Source organism: Danio rerio, chromosome 3, assembly GCF_052040795.2.
Source record: "Danio rerio strain M-AB ecotype USA chromosome 3, GRCz13ab, whole genome shotgun sequence".
In the NCBI taxonomy this organism is placed as follows: domain Eukaryota; kingdom Metazoa; phylum Chordata; class Actinopteri; order Cypriniformes; family Danionidae; genus Danio; species Danio rerio.
In genome coordinates, this window is record NC_141023.1 from 16,152,405 (window position 1) to 16,176,282 (window position 23,878).

General features: G+C 32.9%; 2 protein-coding genes across 8 annotated transcripts in view; one reads left to right on the forward strand and one right to left on the reverse strand.

Annotated features, from left to right (window-relative positions):
- Positions 1 to 23,878, forward strand: part of lrrc3cb (leucine rich repeat containing 3Cb) — a 68,644-nt gene that overhangs the window by 3,857 nt on the left and 40,909 nt on the right. For 3 of the 7 annotated variants that reach the window (XR_015479381.1, XM_087241914.1, XM_087241911.1), the window contains one exon: positions 22,910 to 22,954. Coding sequence is in view for 5 of the 7 variants with exons in the window: in XM_087241911.1 (XP_087098037.1) it covers positions 22,910 to 22,954 (45 nt within the window). In the remaining 2 variants the exon portion in view is untranslated. Of the gene's footprint in view, positions 1 to 2,395; positions 2,496 to 4,511; positions 4,586 to 21,655; positions 21,845 to 22,909; positions 22,955 to 23,878 lie in introns of those variants that run through there. The other 4 variants (XR_015479380.1, XM_087241913.1, XM_087241909.1 and 1 more) reach the window with 4 other exon arrangements.
- Positions 5,802 to 7,087, reverse strand: LOC141381161 (uncharacterized). Its single transcript, XM_087244147.1, has one exon. It carries the CDS (start codon positions 7,085 to 7,087, stop codon positions 6,200 to 6,202), a length of 888 nt encoding a protein of 295 aa, XP_087100273.1. The 3' UTR covers positions 5,802 to 6,199.

Sequence of the window (23,878 nt, forward strand, 5' to 3'; positions counted from 1 at the left end):
TGGTAGTTTTGTGTTTCTCTTCTGTTTCTGCTTAATAACAGCAGGTGTTCATTATCCTCAATCATCACCTAATTAATCTATTTAATGTCTCAATAACTTGAGTAACTTTATCCTAATTTAGAGAGGGACCAAATACTATCTAAACTGAGTAAAATTTACTCAGAGGATTTTGCTGTGTACATGGTAACAAAATTGTTTTATCTATGTATTATTTTCAGTCAGAATTTAGTGAACTTGCAATATTGTCAAAACACAAATCTTTCAGGTATTAAACGTAAACAAGCCTAAATACATGCTAGGCTATTCAAATATTTAGCTCCTCTCCAACTAACACAAACACTTACGATTGGTTGATGAGATCGGCCAGATCAGCGAGTACTAATCTCCGGCTAATAGATAGAAGCATCCCTAATAATAATGCTTTATAACATTTTCTAATAAAGTTCCAGTAGGTAATGCATTTATTAACACAAATAATGAACAATTATCACTGTATTTATATATTTTTTATACAGGTTAGTTAATAAAAAAACTGTTCATTGTTAACTCACAGTGCATTAATGTTAAAGGGATAATTCATCCAACTTATAATGCATTAGTAAATAGGATGGTATAGGTTTAGTAAAGTATAATATCGTTTGATTATTAATAAATGCTGTACGTATTGTTGATTCTTAGTTCGTAATAGTAAATACACTAATTAACATGAACTAATGGAACCTTTATAGTAAAGTGTGACCAATAGGAATACTGAAGTAACTAGAAATATTTTCTCCTGTTTTTTAATATACTTTTTTTTTCTGTAAAACACAAAATATAATATTTCTTAAATTAATATTAAAGCCTTAATATTTAAAATATATATAAAATCTTAAAATATTAAATATTTGATTTTAAAATATAATTTTAAAGGTTTTTTAAGTAAAAAACAAAACAAAATATTTCTCAAAAGCTGGTTAACATTACAGGTTAACAAAACATTGCAATACTGTAATTACAACGCTGAATGCTGAAAAAGCTGAAAAAAATGTTTAAAAGAACTAAAATCATATATAAATTCATCAACTTTTCCATTAGAAACTTTAGCAGCACAAATGTTTTTAACATTGATAATAATCAGACATTTTCTTAAAAATCACATGATTGCATTTGTATGATTTCTGAAAGATTATGAAAATCTTTCTTTTCTATCACAGGAATAAAAAAGTTTTAAAATATATATAAAAAAGTAAGCACTTATTTTAAAGTAGTACTTAACAATATTACTGTTTACTGTATTTTAATTATCTAAATACAGTCTTTGTGAATATAAGACAGTTTCAGAAACTTTTTACAAAATCGTTAAAGAACTAACATATTTGAAAGATGTAAAAATTTTTCAATTGCAAATAAAAAGTGATTGTTATTATGTATAGAAACATGCAGCTTAGAATGTGATACATTTATTCATCACAACAGTTTCTTTGTATACAGGACTAATTAAAATGTAACCTTTCAGTCCAGTTTGAAAGCTTGTTATTATTAAAATTTGGCTCCTGAGCTTTAAGAATGTGCCTTTCAAAATGGCACACACATGTTTATACTTTACCTTATATTACATATGAGGCCTTTGTGGGTTTTGGTGAGACTACAGAAACCCTGAGATTACGCACCGTATATAACTGTATCTCTTTAAATAGCAGTTCTGATCTGGGCTTAGGTTGCAAAATTGCATTCTTAAAAATACATATCAAAAATAGCATTTTAATACTGATGCTGTAGAGCAAATCTCAGCTCCTATAATGAATAAAATGATTCGTTGTATTTAATTAAGAGTTTTATAAAGATCTATTGGAGTTAAGGGGTTGCAAACAATTTATATGGGCTGATTTTAAACAAATTCAATTTAGTAATGTTCAACATGGTTTGCTTGTTTAAAATCAGCCCATATAAATAGTTTGCAACAATTTGCAATGAAGCATTTTTTAATGTACTAAATGGTTTTCAGTGAACAGCTCTTAAAAGCAACATTTTGTGTGCACTCTTCTTATTCAAACACAATTCTTTTAGGTACAACTTAATTGTTTTATGTTCAATCCACCTACATTTGTTTCATTAACGTATTCGATTTGTGTTTGGACAACATGAATGAATTAAGTTAAAATATTAGTTTGTACAAATTTCAATGAATTGAACACAAAACAATTTGGTTGTGCCCCCCTAAAAAAATTCAAGCAGTACTTCATCCAGTTAAAAATGTATCATTCATTTCAGTTTAATATTGTTTGTTTTATTTTTCAAGTAATAAATTTTAAGTTCAAAACATACATGCTAAATATAAACGTTTTTGATCAAGAGCTCAACTAAGAAATATTTGTTTTCATTAATTCATTTATTCATTTTCTTTTTGGCTTAGTCTCTTTATTAATCTGGGGTCGCAACAGCGGAATGAACCACCAACTTATCCAGCATATGTTTTAAGCAGCGGATGCCCTTCCAGCTGCAACCCTTTACTGGTAAACATCCAATTCATCTATACAACATGTTTTTGGACTTGTGGGGGAAACCAGTGCACCTGGAGTAAACCCTTACCAACACAGGGAAGTTGTGGTTTTACCCACAGCGCCTCCGTACTGCCAAATATTTGTTTTCACCAATGTAAAATTTTAAGGTTACTCACACGGTAATGTTCTGGCCCACAGCATTATAGCCAGGTGCATCATGGGTTAGTGGAAATGGGTTAGTTTATGTGTTATATTAGTTAACATGGGTTGTTTTGTTATAAACTTTAGGTGTGTTTACGTTTGAGTTGGCTTCTGTGATTAAAGCCCGATATTTAATTTATTTATAAAATATTGGCCATCTCCATCAATAAGGGTAGTGTGTAAAGGCAACACACTGGTGGTATGGTCCTGTAAGGGGTACTGAGCTCAGAATAAAAAGGTTAACTGACAGTGCTGTCCCATACTGCTTATTCTGCCGGACTGCTGACAACAGAGACACACAGGGTTGTGCGGGTTATTGGACACGAGTGTTCTCCCCGCTAATGTGCTAACGGACTTAAAAAACATATTAAGGCCAATGATTTATTTTTCATTGACTCAAGAGATCAAATTTAGATGTGAAAGCATTACCCTATTTTTTTTTAATTGGATGAACGAATCTTTAATGGGAACTGTTGTTTTGACTTTATTTTGATAGTCTGTTTGTTGAATTTAATATACCTTGCATTTACATGCCAACTAATTCTTATTAGATTATAAGTAGAGTGTTAGGTTGGAGTTAGTGTAAGTTGTCATGTACTTGCAAGGTTTTTATATAGTGAGTTAAATGTCTGTTGAAGGAGCAGTATCAGTAGATATTAAGCAGACAGTCTAGTAACACTCAAATGGACCATCAAAATAAGGTGTTACCCTGCTGTTTTGATTAAAGCTATATCTTGACTTTCTTCAGCAAGACAAATATGCTTTGTACAACACTGTAAAAAAATCTGTAATTTTACGATATATTAAATTACAGAAATTTACTGTAACAGAGAATGAATTACAGAAATTTACCAGAAATGTAAATTTAAGGACATTGCTGTAATTTAATGTCCATTATTTATTTTTAATGACGTTTTTTTTTTGTGTGTTTTTTTTTTTTACAGCACCCCAGCTGTTGAAGATAAATCATAAAATTACGGATTTTTTAAAAGTGCAGGTTATATAAAATTTTTCCCATGGAGATGGAAAATGTAGTTTAAGGCAATTTATTTGTTTTTTATTGGGTCAAGTGATAAAATTGAGGTCTGAACCATTACCAAAAATGTGTTATATTGGATGAATGAAAGCTTTTTTTTTAGTGAGGATCAGGGGCGATTTTAGGATTTTCATTTTATGGCTCAGCTCCTCAAAAGGTAAAAAAAAAAAAGTTTATATATATATATATATATATATATATATATATATATATATATATATATATATATATATATATATACATATATACACACACACACACACACTCCTAATATTACATTTATAAAATAGTAATACACTTAAATTGTTTGTTTAATATGGGTTGTACACTAGTATTCCTCTGTATTACATTGACAGGTATAGCCATTTGAGATCTGAATAAGCCAAATAGGCTCCACCCCCCTGTTTACTCTAGTAAAAAAACACTTTATATTCAAGTGAATTTTTATTTCCATGTATTAAATAAATAAACTGACACTTTTCTAATTAAATGACATACATATAAATATACATTTACAAATATACATATAAACTTACAGGCTAATTCACATATTTCATGATCTAAATGATAATAATAAATAAAAAGTATTTTTTTAATACTAGACGACACTTGACGTTTTTGTCTCTGTCAGTGACTCAGTGACAGTTAAAACGAGTACATTCTCTAAATGCTTCTGTCACTGTGTTTAATCCTTTCTGTGCAAGACTGCTTGGTATAATGCCACACGAACTGTAAAGTATTTTACATTGGTAGTTGATTTTGAAATAAAAATAGCAAATGTTTGTTAACAGTTTTATTTTTCGCTGGAGGAAATGAGGTGAACGCCGAGAAAACCCGACTGCTCCTCCATGACATTGGGATACAGGTGATACAAGGTTATCTGTATTAAAGAGCTGCAAAAAAAGCAGATATTATAATAATTTATCAATAAACACACACCTCGTTCTCTTGCTGACCAACGCTGTGGTTTGCTGATCAAATGAAAAACAAAAGACAGGGAGAAGCCAAATTCTGCTGCCGTTTTCATATCAAATTTAAAGAGGGCTGAGGCAAAAACTTAGTGTACAGTTTATGAGCAAATCGCAAAAGTTTTAGGGGGTCTAAGTAGAAAAATAGGCCTAGCAACGCCCATGTTGAGGATTGTGTTCTTTCAGCTCATTTTAAGTAAGTAGTGTGAACAAGCAGCAGCAAATGTAATTTGTTGAGTATTCAAAATATTATGGAACAGGTTAAAATAAGAGGGAAAATTTTGATCTGATTTGCATGTACAAAATCTCTTTTAAGCTATTTGCTAGTGTGAGAGATTATGAACTGAAGTAAGAGTAGTAGACAGTGAATATAGATATTGCATTTTCAAAAATTGACACAAATGTAAAACTATTTTTTTTTTTGCATTCAAAGGCTTTTATTTCATCATGCATGGCAACAAGCGCAGTTACTGGTTTTACAACAACCTCAAGCAATCACAATATAATTTTAAATCACCTATTTTGATTTATTAATGATTATCAGTAATTTTCAGTGCATATACAGTTGAAGTCAGAATGTTTAGCCCTCCTGAATATTTTTTCCCTAATTCCTGTTTAATGTAGAGACGTTTTTCAACACATTTCTAACTAATTTAATAACTCATTTCTAATAATTGATTTCTTTTATCTTCGCCATGATGACAGCACATAATATTTTACTAGATATTTTTCAAGACACTAGCATCCAGCTGAAAGTGCCTTTTAAAGGATTAACTAGGTCAGTGGTTCTCAAACTGTGGTACGTGTACCACTAGTGGTACTTGGGCTTCCTTCTAGTGGTACGCGGAGGAATCAAATATGTCATATGTACATGCTACATTTATTTTTAAAAAATTATTAAAAAATGATTTATGTATGAATATGATGACATATTGCCTATGTTTCCTGGTGTTGATAAATAGGCTAATACTTTACAGGAGTTTTTTTTCTTTAACTTTTTAAGAACAGTAACTTTTCATTTTTAACTTTTAAGAGCACATTTTAATTTAAATGTTAACGTTTTTAGTCAGTATTTACGCTGCTGTATTACAATACTGGTCATTATGGTAGTACTTGGAGAAACTATTTTTTTATGAGGCGGTACTTGATGAAAAAAGATTGAGATCCACTAAACTAGGTCATTAGGTTAACTAAGCAAGGTTTAGGGTAGTTAGGCAAGTTATTGTATAACGATGGTTTGTTCTGTAGACTATCGAAAGAAATATTTCTTATAAGGCTTATAAAATTGACCGTAAAATGATTCTTAAAAAATAAAAAACTGCTTTTATTCTAGCTGAAATAAAACAAATAAGACATTCTCCAGAAGAAAAAAATATTTTAGGAATACTGTGAAAAATCCCTTGCTCTGTTAAACATCCTTTAGGAAATATTTGAAAAAGAAATTTGAAAAAATAAATCGTTTTGACCTCAACTGTACATAGTTGCCATATATTTGCACTAGCTCATTTAATCTACTGGTATGCCAAGTACATTTCTTTCCCTTGGTTGCCCTCATTCAGATTTTTGTCGATGAAGTTGATCCCAGCTTTCTGATACACAACCCAGGCAGCACTATTGATCAGCAGAACGATGTTCTTGACCTGCGATTCACATCCTTTGTTCAAATACCAAGCGAAGATATCATTTCCACCAGCGCCAGTATTGAGATTAACGCTGAGCTTTTTGAAGTCGTCATTCTCAAGCCTCACATCCTCCTCAAAGTTGGTGGACACATTAAGACCGGTGAGAGCCTTGCTTTTATCAACTGTGCGTCGATACCAGAGGAAGATGCTGTTTCCACCGGCACCGCGATTGGTGTCTTCGTCCACACGAGTGAAGCCAAGATCAAACTTTTGCTTGTCAGAGTTGAAGTCAGTAGATGCTGTGATCTCACAGATGTAGCTCGGCTTCTCTCTTTTCACCCACAGATAGATGAAGTTTCCTCCAGCACTGCGGTTCAGATCACAACCCAGCCTCTCCCAGCCATCTCGCAAAAAATCCGGCTCTTCTGTGGCATCTTTGCTCACCTCCAGGTCCACAATGGGGATGTCAGATTCGGTGCTGCCGTAAAAGTACCACAGATTGATTTTGTCTCCAGTCGTTCCTGCATTCAGATTCTTCTTGACCTGCTCGTACCCAGCTGCCTCCAGACCTTTTTCCATATCTCTTTTGAATGAAAACTGGATCCTGGTCACAGGCTTCAACCCACACTCTTTCTTGTACCAGAGGAAGACGCGATCTTTCTTAGTGCCTGCATTGAGGTCAGCATTGAGGCGGTGATATTGGTTAGCTCCAAGTATTTCCTCCTCATCTTTAGTGGTGGAGATATTGAGCTTTGTTATCGCACCGCCAGTTGCCATTTTGGTTAGTTTAGATTGGAGGAAGCTGGGTGACTTACTGCAAATACAAAACAAGGGAAGTGAAAGTCTTTTTATTGGCAATACTCATTCATATTCTCATTTATGATAATCAATTTCTGCACTGTTAATATTTTTTTTTGTAAATTACACAGTATTTTACTGTATTATGAACTGTATGTTACTGTAGGACAGTTAATTTATTTTGCACTGTGGACATTACTGTGTATTTTACATTAAATATATACATACAGTTGCCTAGATACATATACAGCAAAATAAAATGTGCTGTAAATGTAAATACAGTATTTTTGCTGTAATTAGCCAGTAAAATACTGTAGCTTCTACAGGAAATTGTTAATTAGTTGTTAAATAAATTGTTTAGTCATGATCTACAAGGGATAGTTCACTGAAAAATAAAAAATTCTCAATGTCATTTGATCAAAACCTGTCTGATTTCTTCTGTTCAGCACAAAAGAAGATATTTTTTATTATTTTTTTGCCTGAGCATACTGGCAGTTTGTTTAGATGTTCTTGGTTTATGTTGTGCTCATATGTTAGTCAAACTGTACCAAAGTTTATTTGAAAGCAGACAAATAAGCCGCTTTAAAAGAGCATTATAATCTAACCAAACCTGCCATCAAAATGCTGGCTGCCCGAACCCGCTGACTTCCATTCAATTTGAAAATGAAAGTCTCAGCTGTCACAATCACCAGCGATCGTAACTTCATAGATCACTGGATCTCACTCACAATAATTTATAGACTACAATTCTGCCATTTCTGGACTACATTTTCATACATGCACTCCGCTCACAGACACACATGCTTCCTCATTCTGACTGATTACACTCGCAGCACCTGAGGATTGTCAAAGACTGATCACACAAACTATTTAAGCACCACACACACTCAATTCCATTGCTGAGTCTTGTTTTCTGCTACTGTGACACTACAACGCTTTTCCTTTGTCTGCCTTTGCCGTGTTTTGATCCTTTGCCTCGCTTATTTGTTTCCTCCTGCCCTGTGACCAACTGCCTGTTAATTTGACTTAGTCTCTGGATTGTCCTCATACATCTGTTTGCCCCTGTATTGACCACTGTTTGCCTGACGATTCTAATAAACCTGCATTTGGATCCTCACCTCTGTTGTCAGTGTCACCCCTGGTTACACCAGCAGCCTGCATTCTTCATCTTCTTTTTATTTGTGACAGTAAAAAGAAACTCATTAACCACACAAGGGAGTGTAAATAATGAGATTTATTTATTTTTGCTTGAACTATCCCTTCTTGCATAGTGCATACATGTTAAATGTTTAATATTTAAAATGTTTAATATTTGTCTTATTAAAAGTCAAGTTGCAGTACATTTACAGCACAGAACAACTAAACAACAGTAACTTACTGGCCAGGATTATTGAGATGTTCATGTATTTCAAACCACAGTAAAATTACTGTAAAACAAACCACATGAGTGATTAATGTGGTAAAAAGCATAGTATAACTTTTTTTAAAAACAATTTTGCAGTCAGTTTGCATTACTGTAATAAGTAAAACAGTAGCTAATGATGATCTACAGTAGTGTTGTAAAATACATACAGAACTGTTGAGTACATCATTATATTGATCATAATGTATAATAACATGTACATTAACATACTGACTGTGGCTTAAACAGCAAGAAACTGTAGAGATGAACGGTATTATACCATAAAAGCAGCAAAAATGGTTTACAGAGAGGCAATAACATCATTATTTGGTTTAAGTCAATATAATATTGATTTAATTCGGCTCGATACATTACCACACCACTAGTAAATGCAGAATCAGTCTTTTGTGTTGTAGAAGGCGCAGCTTTAGACTGATGATTTTGGCTATTATTTATATATCCAGCTTCTTGCCCTCCTCCTCTCTGTTAAGTCGTCATTAACCAACCTATTTCTCAACCCAGTGAGCACATGACACACCACTTTCAATATAAAATGTGGTTGATATGAATTGTTTGAATTATTAAATATAATTTAAACCTAAGTGGCCTAATAAAGATTTGTGTTGAAAACAAACAAGGTAACAATGATTAAATTCTGAAGTTAATTAGCTTTAAAAATGTAAAAACTGTAAAGAAAATGTAATAACTGTTCATGAGAAGTCATACTAATTTTATATACTAAATGTGTATTGATTTTCACACAAAGAATGAGCTGAAAAATCACAAAGCATATCTTATCAAGAGTCCAGACACGGTATAGCCACAATAATCTGACAGTCAGTGTGTCCACACTTCAGTTGTTTTGGTCCTGAGCAAAAAACAAAATGACACATTTGGTCCCAAATGACAAACAGTGTTCAGGCTCTTATTTTTAGGTCTCAACCTAAAAATAAAAACTAAACAGATACTAGCTTTTGTAACTTAGCAAACATGAAGAACTGCTGCAAGAAGATGCTTGTGCTGAACTATAATCGATACCACTGCGACTGAGATTTTTTATTTATTTTTTTGCTTGAGCATGCTGTCAGTTTGTTTAGATGTTCTTGGTTTATGTTGTGCTCATATGTTAGTCAAACCAAATGAGCCACTTTAACAGAGCATTATATTAAAACCAAACTTGCCCTCAGTGTTCAGGAAAGTTACTTTTAAAAGTAATGTACAATCTTGCATTACTTCTAAAAAGAATGTGTCACTAAATGTGGTACTTGATTAGTTTTTTTTTATCTTTTTCATCTGAACTGGACTAATAATGCACGTTATAATATAAATAATACCTATGCAGTATATATAAAAAAAACAACAACAATGTTTTTATAATGTAAAGCCTTTTTAAAACAAAAGTGAAAGGAGAAGTGAACAAACCTCAATCTGAAGGAAATACACAGATTTTACGAAGAACAGGATCCATAAATAGTATAAAGTCATTTCAGCAATGCAGTTTTTATTCATTTTATATTCATAGTTATTGATTTTTATTCATTAAGGATACTAAATCTGGTTTTGTGAATTAAGCAAATACATGCTTACATTTAAGCTACACTGTAAAAAATATCAAGATTCAAGTTTTCAACTTTTTTCCCTCACTTATTTATGGTTTTGAATTGCATTATGGGATCTTGATCTTTCCTTTCAAAGCTTTTGATTTTAAAAAGCTTTTATTGACATTTTTAATAATTTAAAGTGATATATTGTCTGGGTTGGTGATGTAAATTATGATACAAAAACCTGGTAACAAGCTGTACATTTTCTGTTGATTTACAAACTTAGTTTACTATATATTTTTTATTAAGCAATATCTTGTCTCAAACTACTAAAATGTGAATAAAAGTCATTCTGTGAAAATTGCTGAGTTGAATGTTCAAAATCGAAAGTCGACAGAACAGAGATCAACATCCCATAATGGAAGTCACAACCACAAATAAACAGAAAATACTTGTAAGTCACAGATATGGAACCTGTTAATTAACAGTGTACAGTATCAAGTTTACACACTATACACCGTACATCTTCACTTACTCTTGATTTCTCTCTAACAAGAGGACAGAGGAAATGGCAGTCAATAAATTAGAAAACAAAAAGTAACTGCATTACTATTTTGAAATCCAGATATTTTCTTAATGTGTTAAAAAAGTGATCTGATTACATGACATATTAATTGTAACATTAATTACATGAAATATAATTGTAATGCATTACCCCCAACACTACCTGCCATAAACTGAGCATCTCTAAACCCGAAAGGGATTTGAAAGCCAAAAATCTGCTCCTTTGCTCCATTTAGTTTTAATTTCCTAAATATTTTATATTCAGTAAATATTTGTATTACATGTTTAAGTGTTTATTGTGCATTTCATTAGTCTGCGCTTCACTAGATGAAACATTATATTGAGACATTCTGAGAAATTCATACCAGCTAACACTGTACGAACCAACCCAGGGTCATTCTGATTACAGAGCCCTATATACATTTCTGGAGAGCGCCAAATATGTCCCAGGCTGTAAAAAATATGACTTGTTTTCATGAATGACCAATGGTCACATGACCAAATTCTCTCACGAGTGCCATTCAAACCTGCTCTTCTCTGGTAAATCCACTAGAAGCCACTGTCGACTGACCGACTGACTGATAACCCCACCCCCCTCCCTAAACCCAACCAATAGTTTTTTTAAAGCAATCCAGAAAAAAAACACATTTTCAGATTTTACCACATTCTTAGCCTGTTGTTTACTTGTTTGTTTTATTTTTTGGCTTTTGTTTTTGTCTTACCTGCTTTCTGGAACCGCTCTTTGCCAAACCCCATCGTCATGGTCAACTCCTCTCTGCATCTGTAACAAAAGAACCCAGGTGACAACGAAGAAGAGGGTCCAAACACAGTTTCTTAAATAGATTAGGCAAGCAATAGTCAAACAGGAACAAACAAATACATGAGGGTAATCCAAACTTTTAGTTGTGGTCACAGGCAAAATGGTTGATACATTGGCAAAACAACACACACGAGAAAACAAGGCAAAGGTCAAAATAATGGCAAGACTAGACAAGAGAACGCTTAGAAATGTTACAGCAAACAAGACTCAGCAATGTGTGTGTGAGAGTGAGGTGTATTTATATTCCTGGTCATGAGTCTTCACAAGCTTTTGCTGTGTGTTTGCAATCAAGGGCAGAACGGGAATCGGTGTGTGTGAGTGGTGCATGATGGGATTTGTAGTTCATATCAGTGGCAGTTTTGTGGTTCTTTTGCAATCTGCAACTGCAAGATTGCTGGTGATCGTGACAGCATCTCTAATGCGCCAACATTTGTGGCAAACATGAACAAACTGGAAACAGCGACAAAGCTGTCCACATGGAGGTAAGCTGTCAGCTGATAAGTGAGAAAAGGAACGGCATCATATCGCCCCGTAAAGTTTGTTTTAAATACAAAATGCAGCCATATGTTCCTCTGGCTACATAATTCATGATCTCCAGAAATGTATATAGGTGTACATTCTCAGAATGTGCCTATGTTGGTAAGAACTGATCTACATTATTTTATCAGCGGACAATAATTTATGTATTTCTGTAAGACAACCAAAGACTCACTGCACTTTCAAAACAATCCAATCAAGGTGTATAGACCAAAAAATAATCCCATATAACAAAGTGACTGGAAAAAGTCATCAATATCAAAAAGGCACAAGTGAGATAAAAATTAGTACAGGGGATTTACAGAAAAAAACAAGGCAAAAGTTTCAGTCACGTTGACTGTTGTCAATGCAGAGCTAACACTTTTGGATTTCAGTCACTTTATTGTTTGCCTGTAAATATGTAACATATAAAGAAAGATTAAAAACAATTCACCCACATTGTTAAACTTTCAGTGGAAAGTCCTAAACATTGCAATTGATGGTCATCCAGCATTTGATCTGCCACAAACCACTAATGTTGACTGCAGCAGGTTTCAGATTAAAGAAAAAAACATGACCGGGAATTCTTTTGTTCAGTATCGGTCAAAAAAATGTCAGTTCCTTAAAGACTTTATTAAAAACTAATCTGAAGGGTCAATCATATATGAATGTAAATCGGACACCATCATCTGATCAGTAAAGCTAAGATAAATAAAAAAAATAGATAAACACTTTAATTAATGTTTGGTTGTCATGACCAAATCTAGACAGAATCTGTGTACATTTTTTGCTATATCTGCACAGAATTTAGTGAAAAAAAAAAAAAAAAACGTGGATTTATACGGAAAGATTTTGGGAGTATAGTAACTAAAAATGTCAGGAGACCCATTCTAAAGATGTGGCCCTATATTTATTTCTGGAGATGGCAAATTATGTAGCCAGAAGTAGGTATGGCTGCATTTAATTTTTAAAACAAATGCTACAGAGTGTTGACACCCTTCTTTTTCATGCTTTCCAGCTGACCGCTTACCTCTTTATGAACGGCTTTCCCGCTGTTACCAGTTTGTCCAGTAGCTCCAGATAGCAGGTAAAACAAAAACAAAGCCAAAAAAATAACAGGGTGAGAATGTAGTAAAATATGAAAGCGTGGTAAAAATCAGGCGAGGGCTTTTCTTTTTCTGGATTGCTTTTTGAAAACACTTTTTTTAGGGAAGTGTGTTGGTGGGTTAATCGGTGCTTTTGAAGACATGACTGGTTACGTTTAGGGAAGGAGGAGTGTGGGTCAGTTGATTGATCGATCAGTCAGTAAGTCAGTTGACAGTGGCCTCTGGTGGATTTACACCAGAACAGCAGGTGCGAATGGCTCTCCCAAGAAAAATTTGAGATCTGAAAAAGCATACACAGTGGCTTCTGGTGGATTCATAAAAACAAAAACTGCAAAAAAACGTAGCTTCTGGGACATATTTGGCGCACTCCAGAAAGGTATATAGGGGTAGGTTTTCAGAATGATCCTGGGTTGAAAAATGTAAAAATGAAATAAAATAGAATCACCTTTTTAACATTTATTTAGGATTTAAAATTCAAATCCAGCTAGATCTACTTGTTTGGTAAATAAAAGCAAATTTCTCATATATCTACTAAAAGACAGAAAATAATAACTTTTCAAACTGTATTACACATTTTGCATATTTAAAAAAAAAACTGTGAAAATAATATAAAAACTAAACACGCATTTACATAAATAAATAAATAAATTCAATGATGGGCTAAAAAATCTGTGAAATATTTCTTGTGGGCCTAGTCATGACCCAACACTGGGTCAAACATTATCAAACCTAATATTGGTTTGATTTTTTTATTCAAGTAAATTTCAATTACACTTTTTAACACAATGGTTGGCTTTGTCCACATTTGACCCAACGTTGGGTTACAACAACCTAGCATTTTTTACACTAATCTCAGAGCTATTAGTCTCACCAAAAAAATTCAAAATCATTTTACAGTTATGTCACAGTTTTGATGAAAAATTGTTCCACAGGTTCTACTTATGCTGCTAATCCCAGCAGATTTTAGATGTTACATTAAAGGGGAAGTTCACCCATAACTACACTTTAACTGTTTTATGCACTACATGGGTCTAAAGCAGGGGTGGGCAAACTCAGTCCTGGAGGGCCGGTGTCCTGCACAGTTTAGCTCCTACTACTCAAACACACCTGCTTATAGATTCTAGTGATCTTGAAGACGCTGATTAGCTTGTTCAGGTGTGTTTGACTAGTGTTGGAACAAATCTTTTCAGGGACACCGTCCCTCGAGGATCAAATTTGCCCATCCCTGGTCTAAAGTAACCCGTCTAAGCTTTTTTTTTCCTATATCTATTTTATAGCTTGTGCATCAAAGGATTAAGAGTAATACACTTTAAATAATGCTGGGTTGTCATGACCAGAGCCATACAGAATTTACAGACAATTTTGTAGCTATTTCTATACAGAATGAAACGGAATAAAAATGTGGGTTTATATGGAATGAAAAATGTAAAACACGAAATAAAGAAATTTTTAACATTTCTTTAAGGTTTATGATGCAAATCCAACTAGATCTACTTGTTAGGTAAACAAAGCAATTTTCTCATATAGTACATCTACTAAAAGACAGAAAATAATTAGTTTTGCATATTGGTTTACAAAATCAGTGAAAATAATATAAAAACTGAACACACATTTACAAAAGTACATAAATAAATTCAATGATGGTTTAAAAAACTCAGTGGAAGATTCCTTTTGGGCCTATGACCCAACACTGGGTTAAACATCAAACCTAACATTGGGTTGATTTTATTTTCAGTTAAATTTAAAATACACTTTTTAAACACAATGGATAGATTTATCCACATTTGACCCAAGGTTGGGTCACAACAACCTAGCATTTTTTTACACGGTAATCTCAGAGGTATTAGTCTCACCAAAACAGTTCAAAATCATAACAGTCCCAGTTTTGATTAAAAAAATTCTACGACTGCTTCTGCTCAGCAGGTTTTAGATGTTACATTAAAGGGAAAGCTCACCCAAAGCTGAAAAGTCTGTCATTTACTCACTTGTCACAAACCCTTAATGAGTTTATTTCTCCTGTTGAACACGGCAGAAGATATTCTGAAGAAACCTGTAATCACTCACTTCCATAGTATTTCTTCTTCCTATATGGAAGTCAATGGAACAGGTTTTCATCTTTCTTCATGTTTCTTTTTGTGTTCAACAGAAGAAAGAAACACATTAGGGGTCGGAACCACAAAAGAAAAAGTATAGTCATTAAACTTTCATTTTTGAGGGAACTTTCCCATTAACCAAATTCAAAGTGGTTCGATTTATGAAGAAAAAGGAAGAAAAACAAGCCATGATAGGCAACACATCACAAGTTTGCATGAATTCAGCAATAAAATGTCAAGATGGACATCTAACCTGCCACATCCTATATTATCACATGGCCATTTTCACAATTTATGTCAAGCACAGTTGGTTTCACTAGTTTCACTGTTCAGTCTGTTTTTTTCCCGCTTTCTAAAAGACATCAATCCAGTTTAAATGGGACCATATGCGATTAAACAACCTAAATATGTGGCTAGTCAATGGCAGCGAGAACATTAACACCCAGCAGGATGTCTGAGCCACCGTTCAACTCTATAATACAAAAGAGTTTCATACAAATACAGTAAATACAGCATTTCAAGTCTTTAAGAATGAAAAGTCACTTTAGTTTAGGTCACAATTCACAGTGCTAGCTTAATAAACTACTATTTAGCTGTTTATTATTAGTTAGTAAGGTTTTGAGTAGGATTAGGGATGCAGAATTAGACAATACTTTATAACTACTAATGAACAGATAATATCTCAATAGGCAAGTAGTAAACCAGTAGTTAATAGCATGAATTGTGACCTTAACTAAATATGGAGCCAGATCAGTCTTGAAAATAATACATTTACGATATAAAATTCATACACGCACAGCACAATTCACAAATACAAAATCATTTGTACATTCAAGGCACAATTCAGAAATACAACACACAATTTGTAAAAATTATAAATATTTTAGCCGAATGACTTGGATTTGTGTATTTACGACTTGTGTTTTGAATTTACGAGTTGGATTTATTCATTGTTGAATTGTGTTTTGAATTAATTAATTAGATTTGTGCTTTTGCGAAATGTGTTTTGAGTTTAAGAATTGGATTTGTGCATTTACAAATTGTGTTTTGAGTTTTCGAATTGGATTTTTGTATTTTTTTAATTGTGTTTTGAATGTACAAATTGGATTAGTGAATTTTTGAATCATGTTTTAAATTTACGAGTTGGATGTGTGGATTTACGAATTATTTTTTGAAATTACAAATTGGATTTGTGTATTTACAAATTGCGTTTTGAATTTACGAATTGGATTTGTGTATTTACGAATAGTTTTTTGAATTTACAAATTGGATTTATGTATTTTTGAATCATGTTTTAAATTTACGAATTTGATTTGTGTATTTACAAATCGTGTTTTGAATTTATGAATTGGATTTGTGTATTTACGAAATGTGTTTTAGTCACAAATTGGATTTGTGTATTTACAAATTATGTTTTGAATCTGTGAATTGGACTTGTGTATTTTTTAATTCTGTTTTGAATTTATGAATTGGATTTGTGTATTTTTGAATCGTGTTTTGAATTTACAAATTGGATTTTTTTATTTCCGAATTGCGTTTTAAATTTACAAATTGGATTTGTGTATTTTAGATTCCTGTTTTGATTTTACGAATTAGATTTGTGTATTTACGAATCGTGTTTTGAATTTATGAAATGGATTTATGTATTTACGAATCGTGTTTTGAATTTATGAAATGGATTTATGTATTTACGAATCGTGTTTTGAATTTACGAATTGGATTTGTGTATTTATGAATCGTATTTTGAATTTATGAATTGGATTTATGTATTTACGAATCGTGTTTTGAATTTACGAATTGAATTTGTGTATTTATGAATCGTGTTTTGAATTTATGAATTGGATTTGTGTATTTACAAATTGTGTTTTAAATTTCTAAATTGGATTTTGCAAATGTAACTTGTGTTGTTAATGTATGAATAATATTTTGTTAAAGTATTATTTTTGAGACTGATCCTGCTCCATACTAAAATGTTACAAAAAATTCTTAAAGTTGAACACTAGGCATCTCAGAAACAACTGTATCACTACTCTTAAAAGTCTCATAAATGTTGGTGCTGATAGCCTAGTGATAAGTTCATCAACATGTATAGCACAATACAATCTTAATAAAAATATTTCCATTTTGTTTTTGGTCAAATACAGTTCTGTAAGTTAAAAGTACTACTAACACTATAGTATATTTTCTATAGTTTATATATTTACTGTAGTATATTTTCATGTGGGTGTCTGACAACAGAAAATTCTGGCATTAAATAATGATAATTGGCATAAAATGCTCTTAAAATGACAATAATATTGTTAATCGCAGTATATTTTAATGCAATATATCTTAGGACAAAAAATAGATATCGTGACAGCTTAATGTTAATAAAGATTTATAAATGCTGTCAAAAAATCTATTGTTTGTTATTGTTCATACAAGTAAATAAATGAACTGATATGAATTAATGTAAACTTACTCTGTTTTTTTATGATTCTTTTATTATACTTTTTCCGTTTAGTTTTTATATTTGCTTTTTTACCATTTTTTTTTTGTCCCCTCCAAAAAGTGTACAAATTTAAGGAGTAGCTTGTAATTGCGGTAATATCTTCAGTCAGTCAGTCAGTGTTACAATAAATATATTTTTGCTGCTGAAGTATTGTCATATACGATGAAAATACAGCAAATAAAAGCCATTATCACCACTGCCAAAATGAAAAGTCATGATGAACAATAAATGGTCATATCTGGCCTGATCTACCACACACCACAGTAAACTAAATGTATTATAAACCTCAGCTTTCAGATGTCCGAAAATATGATGAATTCAGAAAACATCGGTTTATCAATCTAAACATTTTTGCTTCCTAAAAAATAAATAAATATATATATACTCACTGAAATAAGCAAAGCAGAACTACTGTACATGAAACAGTTCAATAAGACTGTCAGTCAATGTTTCTGGAATTAAACATACTGAGTATTGCTGCTGGGCGTAAAAATCAAGACGACTTTGATAGACATATTCAAAAATTAATGTCAATATTAATAGCAGATACGGAGCAGGTGCTGTTCCATCTTGCCCACAAGCCCTGATCAACAGTAATTAAAGATGACAGTGATACAGTATATACATCTGAAGAGCTCAAGCACTGTCAACTTTTACCCTCATCTGAACATCTGTGTCTTCAAACATATCAGGGCCTCAGTTCTGGAGAGAGATTTCCTCCGACTATGTAAGAGACTTAGATTTAATTGCAAATGTGATAGAGTTTTTTTTAATTTTTTTTTATGTAATCTGAAAGTAGTTCTTGAATGTAGACATCTCATATGAATAATACTCATAGTTGCCTCTTTATCAAGTGGCTGATTTTAAAACTGCGGGTACATTTTGCGACTCCAAGATAAACCTTAGAAAAACAATGTAAATTTAAACAAATTATGAATGATAACAGTTTATATTGTTATATTTAAAAGATGTGGTAACACTCAACTAATAAAACACAATAAGGTAGGTTCATATTTTCACGAACACACACACAAAAAAAAAAATGAACAATGCATATTTAATGAAAAACAGTCATTCATTGTTAGTTCATGTTAACTCATGGTGCATTGAATGTTAACAAGCAAAAATGATTAATTTTAATAATGCATAAGTTTTGTTCATAATTGGTTGATGTCATAAATACATTACCTAATGAATCCTAATTGCAAAGTATGACCAAAAATGTTTTCATGTGTATAAATTTAATTTAAACACTCCCACTAAATCTATTTTTGACCATCTCTGCCTTCTGAATCAAAGATTCAGCTTCAGTTATCATGAACTAATTAAATCCACCTTTCCACCTTTTTGTGTGTTTACTTCACTAAGTTACATAAACATTTGCATTAGGTATATTTTTTTTTGTGTAATTTTTAAAATTTTGGTTATAAAAAATACTTTACGGTCAACTCTGTTACATCAGAAAGGCAGAACAATCTTTAAAATGCTGAGAGAATTTTTTTATTTTTGCACGAACCATCAGGAGCATGCATACAAAAACACAATATAAAGGGTGGCATTATTAAAAAAAAACTAATAATGGTAACAAAATAAAATCCACAAAGCATAATGTGCATAGTTTTATAATTCATACATCCAATGATTTTAAGAATTAACAGAGGAATCAAAAAAACTATTATAATAATTGATACATTTTTTTTAAAAATCTTTTTGCTTTTTTACCAATTTCACATTAGAATTTAAAAAAAAAAAATCTGAATCAACACAAAAACTGTTAATGTCGGAGATGACTTAGCAAGTTTCTGTTTGTGTATGTGAAATTTTGCCAATAAAATAAGGAGATTAACAATATATTGAAAACTTTTGTTGATTTTTTTCATAATAATAAAAAAATATATTTTAGTGTAAAATAATACCTAAGTTTTGTCATTTTAAAAATATATTTTGCTAGATCCTTCCAGAAACTGTTTACAACATTGCATTAAAAAATGATGATGGCTTTTTTTTTTTAACTGCTCTACAGAAACTACAGATGTCCTCCATTTCAATGTACTTTGATAATAACATTTTTACTGGGTAAATTGTATGTATTTTAAAATGAATTTCTTTAATTTTATTGTTAATGGAGAAGGGTGTTAACTAGGCTCTTTTTCAATTAATATTAACTATAAGAGTTCCAGAAACATTTGCCTCTAGGAGCAATTTTTTTTTGCTTCTGAAAAATATCACGAATGTGTTTGGTAGTACATTTTTTATCAGTCAACTCAACACTTTCTAAATGTAATTTTGGGTTTACAACAGACAGAGAAATATAGCAAAGATAATTATTTAACAAGTTTAATAATTTTAACAGGGATAGATTTAATAACTAATTAAATTCTCTAAACAGTATTTTGAAATTGTAGACATGAATTGTTCATGTAATAGAATAAATTGTCGAAAAGTTTTAAAAATGCTAGGAGAAAAAGCACGTGACTTGCTCCAAGTGATGTAATTTCTTCTGGCGGGAAACTCTTGAGGCATGTAATTATGTTCCCCATTAATATGAGTAAATTTTTAGGATAACTCCAATAGATTAAATGTCAACTCTGTTATTGTAGTATTTCAGTGAATTTCTTATGAACTTTTTATAAACACTAATATGATATCAAATGCATAAAATTACATTCATAAAATTACATACATCCAGCCCCGGCTGGGCCAGTTGGCATTTCTGTGTGAAAAACATGCTGGATTGAAGTTGGCAGTTCATTTTACTGTTATATTTTTATATTTTCAGTCATATGTATGGGTGTTTCCCAGTACTAGGTTTAGGCTGGAAGCAAGTGGTCCTCACTGGCATCCGCTGTATAAAACACATGCTGGAATAGTTGGTTCATTCTGCTGTGACAACCCCTGACAAATAAAGGGACTAAGCCGACAGAAAATGAATAAATGACATGACATGGGTGCTCCGGTTTCCCCCACAAGTCCAAAGGCATGCGGTACAGGTGAATTGGGTAGGCTAAATTGTCTGTAGTGTATGTGTGTGAATGAGTGTGTATGGATGTTTTCCGGTGATGGGTTGCAGCTGGAAGGGCATTCGCTGCGTAAAACATGTGCTAGATAAGTTGGCGATTCATTCCACTAAGGCGACCCCAGATTAATAAAGGGACTAAGCTGAAAAGAAAATGAATGAATGATGATATGCCATTAGGTATTTGGTTTGAGGATAGTATCTTGAACATAAGCTCAAAATAGTGGAAAGGTATCAACTCTATTTGTGGTTTAAACAGTTTAGCAATAATTTAAACTACAATTAGTTACAGAATAAAATGTTCCCTTTTACATTTAAGCTCTAGAGTGAATTATTTCACATGGACTGTCCTTTTATAATTCAGTGAATTCAGTTTTCTCATGGTCAATTCCTATTATGTCCACTAGGTGGCATTAAACACCTTACTGTTGTTTTCACATCTCTGCGTGACGAAGGAAAACACGCAGGTCTGTCCTGGCAATCCAGTACAAAGACCAGTTTAGTTATATCAAAAGAGGTATGTCATGCTATTGTACCATATTTTCGATCTGCCATTAATTAATGATTGATTTGTCTGGTTTTTCAATTATTTGTGAAATATGTATACCTTCATATTAGACCTTTTGTTTGTTGTCATAATTGACAATTCAGAAAAGTGCTAGAAATATTTCTCAGGGATTTCAGTTCACATTTTGTCTAGTAACAGTACTCAGGCAGGCTGTGGTGATTAATCTCTGCTCAGTTGGTTCTAATTGGCCCAAAGTGTCAGAAGAAAATATTCTCCAAACCATTATTACACCAGCAGCAGCATAAAACATTACAAATTGAGGTAAAGTTGGTTTTATATTCGCACATTCGTTCAGTGGCAACTTGTGACATGCTCCCTAAATTATTTATTTACCATGCCTCGTTGAACATTAGGTCTGAAATAGCATGTAAAAATGACTTCAAAACAACATTTGCACTATTTAATCGACTAAACAATGTTGTATTTTCAGGGGTGTCCAGGAGGTCCTAGAGGGCCAGTGTCGTGGAGAGATCAGCTCCAACCCTAATCAAACACACTTGAACCAGCTAATCAAGCTCTTACTACGTAGGTATACTAGAAACTTCCAGGCTGGTGTGTTGAAGCTAAAGTCAGCAGGACACCAGCCCTCCAGGACTGACTTTGGACACCCCTTACTTAGGTAGTCCTTGGTTGCTAATATGATTTCCCCATTTACAATTTGTAAAGAATACTTTTCTGAAATTATATTACTAAGGATTAAGTTACAATGTGCGAAAATAAAGCTGACTTTTCCTTACTTTGATACAAGGCCTGCTTTTGTGTTGTTTATGACTAATTCTGACCCAACCGTCCCAATGACTCATCAGACCCATTTTTTTGTCCAGTTTCGGTGAGCTCATGTGAATTGTCACCTCAGTTTTCTGCTGACAGGAGTGTGACCAATGTGGTTTTCTGGTGCTGTAGATTGTATAAACCCTACCCACATAGCAAAATATCTCTGGCCCAGCTCTGGCCCACACAATCAGCTTTTGCTTGGCCCACACGCTGCAGTGAATTACGGTACATGATTGGAACAAGTCTGGCATCCATACGTGGTCCAAACACGGACCATATCTGGGCCAAGTCTCAGCCAAGTTAATAGCTCATAACTGGACCTGAACTGGGCCGGTTATGTTGGTGTGTCAAGATTGCGTTGAATTTGATAAACTGCGCTTTTTCTCAAAGTGACCTGATTGGTGGATTTTTTTTTACTCAAAAATAATGTACTTTAAAAGTGGGTAAAGAAAGGCCAAACGTAGGTGGCTCACAAATACATTTTTAACATCTGGTCCAAATACTACATTTGATATCTGACCCAAGTCTTTTGTGCTGCTTTAAAGACAGTGCCACCTCTGCCAAACCCGGGCCATGTTTGGCCCACATGCAGTATGCCAGTGCCGTACGAATGTCTGTTGGGCCAGCTTTATGCCAAATCTAGGCCAGAATTCTTTGTTACCTGGGTAGAGATGGTTATGGATGAAATTACCAGTAGATCATCAGTTTTAGAAAAATGACCTAAACAATGCCACAGTCAAAGCCACTTAAATGGATAGTTCACTCAAAATAAAACTCAGAAATTTTCTTCCTTTGAACTCAAAGGAGGATATATTGAAGAAAGCTGAAGGAAAAAAAAAACAGCTTTTTACTTTAATAGTATTTATTTTTGTTCCAAATTCTTTAAAATGTCTTGTTTTGTGTTTAACAGAAGGAAGAAATGCACAGTTCAGAACCACTTGAATGTAAGTAAATGGTGAGTAAATGCACATTTTTGGGTTAACCATCCATTTAATTTACCTTTCTTCCTCATTCTGATGTAAATACCGTAACACATTAGTTGCCACCTTGTGATTGGCTGATTAGATATTTGCATTAACACACAGTTGAAAAGTTGTACAAAGCAAAGTGACCTGCGGTTGTCGCCACACTGTAAAAAAAGTCATGACAGCAAATGTTTTTATGTTACTTTAACTAACTTGGACCAGTTAATCGGATTTCAACTACATTTTTATTTATTTATATAAAGTTTAACTTAATATCTGTTGTTAGTTTCTCTGATGTAAGTTGAGAAATGTTAGGGAGCAACATTTTTTATAGTGTATTAAATGTAAAACTTAATGTAATTCAATCGTAGTAAGCCATATCCAGCTGCAGGCATCTTCTATTTTCATCACATGCTCTCTTTTTTTGTACCCTAGAGATATGTACACCTTTTGTTGAAGTCTCGGTATGCTTATGTAACAAGCTTATGGCCTGGTTTTAAAAGCATCTTCGGTGCTGCTGCTGCTGGGAGTTGCTCAAAGTGGAATTTCCTGCCATTTTGCAATGTTCTCTCAGTATTTCGGAGATCAGATTGGCAGCTGTCCTGCTGTGCAAGGGACAGATAAGAAAAGCCTTCAGACAGCAATCAGCTGCAGGTTACAGTACGAAACAATGGCCAAATCACCACAGAGAGATGTGAAGTTTCGATATGTCTAAACTAGTGCATGTATGAGAAGTAAATAAGGGCATTGTGTGTACATCATATGAGTTTTTTTTTACACAGAATCTTATCAGTCTTATTTGATCAAGTTTATACTCATGTGACAACCAGGAAAGGAGGATATTTTGGCACATGTAATGGCATCTTGTCTAATTAAAATTAAAAAGGTCTGATCAGATGTTGCACAAATGAAAG

What these genes read in the sequence shown, in the direction of transcription:
- LOC141381161 (XM_087244147.1), bottom strand. Translation starts at nt 7,087, where the DNA reads ATGGCAACTGGCGGTGCGATAACAAAGCTCAATATCTCCACCACTAAA.